This window comes from Elephantulus edwardii, unplaced genomic scaffold (assembly GCF_000299155.1).
Source record: "Elephantulus edwardii isolate Elephantulus edwardi_28Jun2011 unplaced genomic scaffold, EleEdw1.0 scaffold00083, whole genome shotgun sequence".
Taxonomy (NCBI): Eukaryota; Metazoa; Chordata; class Mammalia; order Macroscelidea; family Macroscelididae; genus Elephantulus; species Elephantulus edwardii.
The window spans coordinates 782,872-791,707 of NW_006399833.1; the positions used below are offsets into that span (position 1 = coordinate 782,872).

General features: G+C 36.5%; 1 protein-coding gene across 1 annotated transcript in view; it reads left to right on the top strand.

Moving 5' to 3' along the window:
• LOC102851004 (nik-related protein kinase-like) overlaps window positions 1-8,836 on the top strand; it is a 288,384-nt gene that overhangs the window by 87,904 nt on the left and 191,644 nt on the right. Inside the window, 1 exon segment of the mRNA XM_006889937.1 lies at window positions 8,730-8,781. Coding sequence (XP_006889999.1) covers window positions 8,730-8,781 — 52 coding nt within the window.

The following is an 8,836-nucleotide window of genomic DNA, read 5'->3' on the forward strand; positions in this document are numbered from 1 at the left end:
TGTCCTTCTTACAGAGGTACCACAGAAAGCATTATGGACCAAAGTAACTAGCAACAACACCAAAAAGAACTCAACACAATGATAGCAATAAAACCTTGCCTCTCAATAATCACACTGAATGTGAATGGTTTAAATGCACCGCTGAAGAGAAAAAGAGTAGCAGATTGGATAAAAACTCGAAATCCATCAATATGTTGTCTACAAGAGACACACCTGAAAAATGAAGATAAAGACAGACTAAAAATAAAAGGTTAGGGGAAAATGTACCAAGCAAATGGCAACCAGAAGAAAGCGGCAGTAGCGATATTAATCACCATTAACATAAATTTTGATGCAAAACCATAAAAATGGACAAGGAAGGTCACTACATAATGCTGAGAGGGTCAATAGAATAACAATAATAAATATATGCATCAAATGAAAAACCTGCAAAATACATAAAACAAGCATTAAAAAAAAACTAAAAAAGGAAATAGATAACACTACTATAGTACTTGCAGACTTAAATGCACACCTCTCAAGAAAAGGTAGAACTACCAGAAAGAAACTCAACAAAGATACTGAAAAATTAAGCCACACAATAAATCAACTTGACCTCATAGATATTTATAGGCTAATGCACCCCCCCAAAAGCACAGTATACCTTCTCCAATGTACATGGAACATTCTCCAGAATAGATCACATTATAGGTCACAAGGCAAGCACCTATAAATTTAGAAACATAAAAATAATACAAAGCATCTTTTCAGACCATAATGCTACAAAATTAGAAATTAATCACAAGAAGATAAAGGAGAAAAATATCGATACATTTGGGAGCTGAACAATTCCTTATTTGAACATGACTCAGTTCTAGAAGAAATAAAAAAATGCAATTAAAAAGTTTCTTGAAACAAATGACAATGAAAACACCACTTAACAAAACCTCTGGGAAATAGCCAAAACAGTAATTAGGGGTCAATTTGTAGCAATAAGCAAACACATCAAAAAATTGACCATTGGCTCTTTAACCCAACATCTCAAGCAAATTGAAAAAGAAAACCTGACATTCTCTAAAAAAAACTGAAATTATAAAAATTAGAGCAGAAATAAATGAAATATAAAACTGAAAAACAATTGAAACTATCAACAAAACTAGGAGTTGGTTCTTTGAAAAGGTCGGTAAAATTGACAAACCATTAGCAAAACTCACAAAAGAAAAGGAGAAGACACAAATAATATGAATAAGAGAGGAATCAAGCAACATCACAACAGAAACAACTAAAATAAAATACGAATAAAAAATAAGAATGTTATGAAAAAACTATACTCAAACAAATCTGAAAACCTAGAGAAAATGGACAAATACTTAGAAATGCACAACCTACCTGAACTGACACAAACCAAAATTGAACATCTGAACAGACCCATTACAAAAGAAGAAACTGAAAAAGTAATACAGCAGCTTCCAACCAAAAAAAAAAAAAAAAAAAAAACCACCCCTCAACCAGATGGTTTTTTTACAAGTGAATTTTATCAAACATTCAGTGAAGAACTTGTCACCAAGTCTATGATAAACTATTTCAGAAAATCGAAGAACATGGAATTCTCCAGACTCATTCTATAAAGCAAACATATTATTGATACAAATTCAGGAAAGGACACCACCAAAACAGAAAACTATTGGCCAATAACTCTTATGAACATAGATGCACAAATCCTGAATAAAATACTGGACAATAGAATCCAATGATATATCAAAGAAACGATTCACCATGACCTCATGGGATTCATGGTTCAAGATTAGAAAAACAGTTAATGTAATTAATCACATTAACAAAGCAAAGAATCACATGATCCTATCAATTGATGCAGAAAAGGCCTTTGAGAAAATCCAACACCCTTTCCTGATTAAAACACTCAACAAATTAGGATTAGAGGGGAATGTCTTCAACATAGTAAAAAGTATTTATGCAAACCCAAGAGCCAATATTGTTCTCAATGGAGAGAGGTTAAAGGAATTCCCTTTAAGAACAGGAACTAGGCAAAGATGCCCACCATCACCTCTCTTATTCAATATTGTATTGGAAGTCTTAGCTATAGCAATAAGACAAGAGAAAGCAATAAGAGGTATCCAAATTGGCAAAGAGGTGGTAAAATTATCTGTTTATGCAGATGATATGATCATATACTTAGAAAACCATAAAGACTCAGCAAAAAACTATTGGACGTAATCGACCAATTCAGCAAAGTATCAGGATACAAGATCAACATAAAAAAATCAGTTGGATTTCTCTACAGTGGCAAAAAGAATAAAGAGCTGGAGTAAGAAAAACAATACCCTTCACAATAACTGCTCATGAGATTAAATACTTGGGAGTAAATCTAACCAGAAACACAAAAGATCTATTCAAAGAAAATTACAAAACATTACTACAAGAAACAAAAAGAGATCTGGAATAGTGGAAGAATATCCCTTGCTCATAGATAGGAAGACTCAATATTGTAAAAATGGCAATATTATCAAAGGCAATTTACATGTTCAATGCAATCCCAATACAAATACCAATCCCATTCTTCAACGAGATGGAAAAGGCAATCTCCAGTTTCATTTGGAATGGAAAGAAGCCCCGAATACGCAAAGCACTCCTTAAAAATAGAAAAAAGGTAGGAGGCAACTCACTCCCCGATTTCAAATCCTAGTACACTGCAGTGGTGGTCAAGACAGCATGGTACTGGTAAAATGGCAGACATATAGATCAATGGAATAGAATTGAGAACCCGGAAATCAGCCCATCTACATATGGTTAACTGATTTTTGACAAGGAGATGAAATCAGTTAAGTGGGGAAATGACAGCCTTTTTAACAAGTTGTGCTGGCAAAATTGGAAAACTATGCAGAAGACTCAAGCAAGATCCACACCTCACTCCATATACAAAAACCGACTCTAGGTGGATCATGGACCTAGAGAAAAGCTTGGAAGAACTCTACAAGTTCTAATACACAACGTAAACAGTGTTCCAAGTATCCAGAAAAGTCTACAGGCAGGAAAAGATAAAATAGATGAATGGGACCTTCAAAGAATCAAATCCTTATGCACATCTAAAACTTCTCCAACAGGATAAAAAGGGAAGCCGCAGACTGGGAAAAAGTATTTGGTAATGACATGTCATATAAGGAACTTATATCTAGAACTTATAAAATACTCGAGCACCACAAGATAAAGGAGAAATGGGCACAGAATACGAACAGATATTTCAACAAAGAAGACATTCAGATGGCCAACAAGCACATGAAGAAATGTTCAAAATCCTTATCTCTAAGAGAGATGCAAATCAAAACAACTATGAGATACCATCTCACCCCAGTAAGAATAGCAAAATTTAACAGAACAGTAAGCAACAAATGCTGGCGAGGTTGTATAGAACCTGGAACCCTTATTCACTGTTGGTGGAAGTGTAAACGGGTGCAATCACTGTGAAGACAGTGTAGTGCTTTCTCAACAAGTTCCAAATAGAGATACCATTTGACCCAGCAAGTCCACTGCTGGGTATATACCCCAAAGAGACCATAACTGCTACCCAAGCAGATATATGCACACCCATGTTTGTCACGGCTTTGTTCACAATAGCAAGGATTTAGAAACAACCTAAATGCCCACCAAAAACGAATGGATAGATAAGCTGTAGTATATTCATAGAATGGAATACTATGCCGCATTGAAAAACAAGGAGCTCATGAAACATTATTCAAAATGGGTGACCCTGGACAGCATTATGCTGAGTGAAGTATCTCAGTCACAAATGGACAAATACTACATAGAGCCACTGTTGTAAAACAGGAGTGACATTGGGTTTGAGGGGAAACTGAAAAAGATGGGATAAATAATGTATACTGCATTGAAACGGATGAGGGCAAAAACTGTTTAAAAGGGATATGTGATTAGGTATTATTGTCATGACAGGAGTCCAGAACAAAGGCTGCATAGTGGTGTGGACCTATGGGGAGGGATTGTAAAACAATGAAATAATTTTTCTTTTATTTTTCAAAAAGAAGAGTGTACTGGGGGAGGGGTAAGCAGGGAGAAAAGTGCAACAATGTGTGAATAGAAATCCCAAGTGTCTCTAAATTTTCATTAAAATTAATAATAATTTAAAAAATGAGAAAATGCAGGACATGATGTAAAGAAAAAGTGACCGATATACAGAACCATAAAATCTTTCCGAGGAAAATATACTATCTGAACTTCTGGATAAGGAATTTGAAAGAGTGATAGTTAAGTGTCTTCATCAAAATAAGATGTATGAGGAAACCATAGAGACACATCAGGAAAATAGACAAAGTTCTATTGTTGTTGTTGTTATGTGCCGTCGAGTCGTTTTCGACTCATAGCGACCCTCTGTACAACAGCCCTAAACCCTGTTCTATCCTGTGCCAATCACATTGCCTCTGACACACCCATTCCGATTATCCCAGTCACTGAATCAATTCACCTCATAGAGGGTCTTTCCCTCCTGCGCTGTCCCTCTACTCTACCCAGCATGATGTCCCTCTCCAAAGACCTGTCTCTCCTTGCAACATATCCAAAGTATGTCAGATGAAGCCCCAGAATCTTTGCCTCCAAGGAGTAACCTGGTTTAACCCTCTCTTGGATGAATCTGTTTTCTTGGCAGTCCAGGGTACATTCAATACTCTTCTCCAGCACCACAGCTCAAAGGCGTTAATTCTCCTTCTGTCCTCCCTAGTCATTGTCCAGCTCTCTGATGCATAACGAGTGATTGCAAAGACCATGGCCTGTATCAGGCTCACCTCTGTCTCCAAAGAGACACCGTTGCTCTTGAGCACTTCGCAAATAAGCATTCAAGAATCTGAGCAAATCATAAGTAGGATAGCCTTCCTCTCCCACAAAAACCCCTACAAGACATATTATAAAATTTTCCTAAATTAAAGACAAAAAAAGAATACTGAGAAAAGCTCTTTGAAATCTCTTCAAGAAAAATAAAGTTATCCATTAAAGAGAACCAATAAGACCAAGTTTTGGTTTCTCAGCACAAGTCATGGATACAAAAAGGAAATATTTATTGTTGTTTTTGTTAGGTAGTTAGGTGTCATTGAGATAACTAACTTTTCAGAGTTCTGCATTCTCCTTATAATCTCTGCTGTAAGAAGGAAATGGGATGACATATATAACAATTATCGGTGGAAAAATCTTCCAAAAAAAAGTCATATCTTGAACAATTCACCCAACAAGAGCAAAACCTTCCCTTCCCTTCCCTTCCCTTCCCTTCCCTTCCCTTCCCTTCCCCTCCTTTTCTTCCTTCCTTTCTTTCTTTCTTTCTTTCTTTCTTTCTTTCTTTCTTTCTTTCTTTCTTTCTTTCTTTCTTTCTTTCTCTTTCTTTCTTTCTTTCACAAAGTTCTTCTACATTGTGTTTCACACTATTCTTCATTCACATTATATTTCGTATAATTATTCATTCACACTATATTTTATAAAATTATCATTGGATGATGCCAATCATTGCAGTCTCTTCTCATCCAGAGCCTTCCAACTTCCTTCCCCTCTCTCCATTCAACAAACTGTGCCACACTGCAATTTGACCCCTATCCGTCCTTATTTCTCCACTCCCATCCTTCCCCCCTTCTACTGCATGTTTTACTTATATTTTTACAATAATGGTCTTATGTACTATTTGTCCTTATATGACTAAGTTAATTATTCTCTCCAGTTTCTTCCAAGTTATGGAGTACTTTTCAAAATCATTGCTCCTGAGTGCTGCACAGTGTTCCATTATGTGGATATCTTAATCCATTTGGTTGTGGTTGGACATTTGGGCTGTTTTTATGTTCTTGTGATGGTGAATAATGTTGCCATGAACATTGGTGTACAAATCTCTGTTTGTGTCTTAGTTCTGATTTCCTTGGTGTATATTCCTAGTATTAGTATAGCTGGGTTATATGGGAGTGTCTATGTTCAACTTTTTGAGGAAATGTCATACTGTCTTCCAGAGTGGTTGCACCATTTTACAATCCCATCAACAGTGTATGAGCATTTCCTCATCTCCACATTCTCCAATATTTATGGCTTGCTGCCATACTAAGCTTTTCCACTGCTCCTAGGATTTTGAAGCTTCACCTCATATATTTTGGGAAGGTGGCCAGGAGAGACAGGCCCTTGGAGTATGACATCATGCTTAGAAGGGTGGAGGGACATTGAAGGACAGGAAGACCCCATATGAGATTGATTGATACAGTAACTGGGGCAATGAGAGTTGGTGTGTTGGAATTAATGAGACTGGCTCAGGACAGAGAAGGGTTCAGAGCTGCTTTACATAGGGTTGCTATGGGTCACAGGTGACTCGATGACACCCAACAACAACAACAACAACAACAACAAATTATATTGGTTGTCTTTCATTTAAGCCTCTTGTTTAAAGTCAACAATACTCATGAAGGGCTTTTATATTGAAAAGTCAATTGTTATATTGTGGAGGAACTTTCTTCTAAGTGGTTCTTATGTCAATTTGCTATACTGAGATAACTTGAGGTTGCTGAACCTTGTACCATTGGCATGTCAAATGGCCTAACGGTTACCCATAGAGGACAGTGTTTGATGAAGCTACCAGATTAAGACAAGTTTGGAAGCAGGAGTAGCATCCACTTCCTAAACAACATATCTTTGGAAATTCTATGAACTTTGAGAGATTACAATAGTTATAGAAAGGCTTCTGGTATTTTGTTCATAGGGTCGCTATAAGCTGTGCTTAACTCGACGGCAGTCTACAACAACTAGGGTGAGATGGTATCTTGTGATTTTTATTTGCAAGTCTCTTATTGTCAGTGATTTTGAGCATTTCTTCATTTATCTTTTGACCATGTGAATATCTTTCTCTGTCAAAATTCTTTCCATGACTTTTACCCATTTTGTAATTAGGTTATCAGTCTTTTTCTTCTGGAGGCCCTCTAGGGTCCTGTAAACATTTGTTATGAAACCATTGTCTGAAATGGTATTAACAAATGTTTGTTCCAAGTTGGTAGGCTTTTTTCCCACCCTGTTGGGAAGAGTTTTTTATGAATATATTCATAAGAAAGTCCCATTCATCAATTTTATCCTCTCCAGATTGTGCAATTCCTGTTGTATTTGTCAGTCTCTTTTACCGTAGACTAGACCTTCTAAACTTGGTTCCAGTTTCTCTTTTATAAACTTTATGGTTTAGGAGTTTACTCTCAGGTCTCTGATCCACCTTGAGTTGATTTTTGTGTATGGTATGAGATGTGGATCCTATTTTAGCTTTCTATAAGTAGCAGTCCAGTTTTCCCAGCACCATTTGTTGAAGAGGATGTCATTTCCCCTTTGATAGGTTTTATTTCCTTGTCAAATATCAGTTGACCATAGATAGAGAGGTCTATTTCTAGGTTCTCAATTCTGTTTCATTGGTCTATGTGCCTGTAATTATGCCAGTATTATGCTGTTTTTGTTACTACCACTGTGTAGTAGGTTTTGAGGTCAGGAAGTGTTCTGCCTCCCACTTCATTTTTGTTTTTCAGAGTGCTTTGTGTATTCAGGGTCTCTTTCTCCTCCAAATAAACTTGACAATTTCCCTTACTATCTTCTTGGAAAAATGAACTTGGTATTTGGATTAGAATTGTGTTGAATAGGTGCCATATATGATAGTATTCCATCATGTAAATGAACTATAATTCCTCAATCCATTCTATTGTGGTTGAATATTTGGACTGTTTCCATGTTCTGGCGATGGAATTGCCAAATACAGCCAGAAACGCATAATCTTGAGAGGATAAAAATGATGAATGGGACCTTCTAAAGATTACATCCCTATGCACATTAAAAACATTTTCCAACAGAGTGAAAAGAAAACTTACTGACTGGGGGAAAAGACAACAACAACAACAAACATTTGGCAATACCATTTCAGACAAGGGTCTCATATCAAAAGTTTACAGAATCCAACAGGTCCTCCACAAGAAAAAGACTGAGAACACAGTTACAAGATGGAAAAAAGGCATAGAGAAAATTTTCACAGAGGAAGATATTTGGATGGCCAACAGACACATGAAAAAATGCTCAAAATCACTGGCAATAAGAGAGATGCAAATCAAAACCACAATGAGAAACCATCTCACTCCATTAGTAGTGGCAAGGTTTAACAGGAGTTCATTGTTTTTCAATGCTGTCAAGCATACCATTGTATGAATATACCATAGTTTTTCTGTCTGTTCATTTGTTGGTGGGGACTTGGGTTGCTTTTTTTTTTTTCTGTTGTAAATAACACAGTTTAAAATGGTGCAACAACTATGGAAGGTTGTTTGGTGCTTTCTTAAAAAGTTGGAAATATGGAAAGCAATGTGGCGCTTTCTCAAAAAGTTGCAAATAGAGATACCATTTGACCTAGTAATTCCACTACTGGGAATATACCTTAAAGAGACCATAAATGACATCCAAGTAGATATATGTATACCCATGTTTATCACAGCTTTGTTTACAATAGCGAGGAGTTGGAAACAACCTAAATGCCCATCAACAAACGAATGGGTAGAGAAGCTGTGGTATATCCGAACAATGGAATACTATGCTGCATTGAAAACCAAGAAACTCATGCAATATTATTCAAAATGGGTGACCCTGGAGGACATTATGCTAAGTGAGGTATCTCAGTCACAAAGGGACAAATGCTATATGGTGCCATTGTTGTAGAATGAGGCTGGCATCGGGGTGGGGGTAAGGCTGAGAAAAACTGGATGAAATATGTTTACGGCATTGAAATCTATGGGGAAGAGAATAGTTTAAAAGTATTATATTTTAGGGCATTATGTTTATCGTAGGAGTACGCAATGAG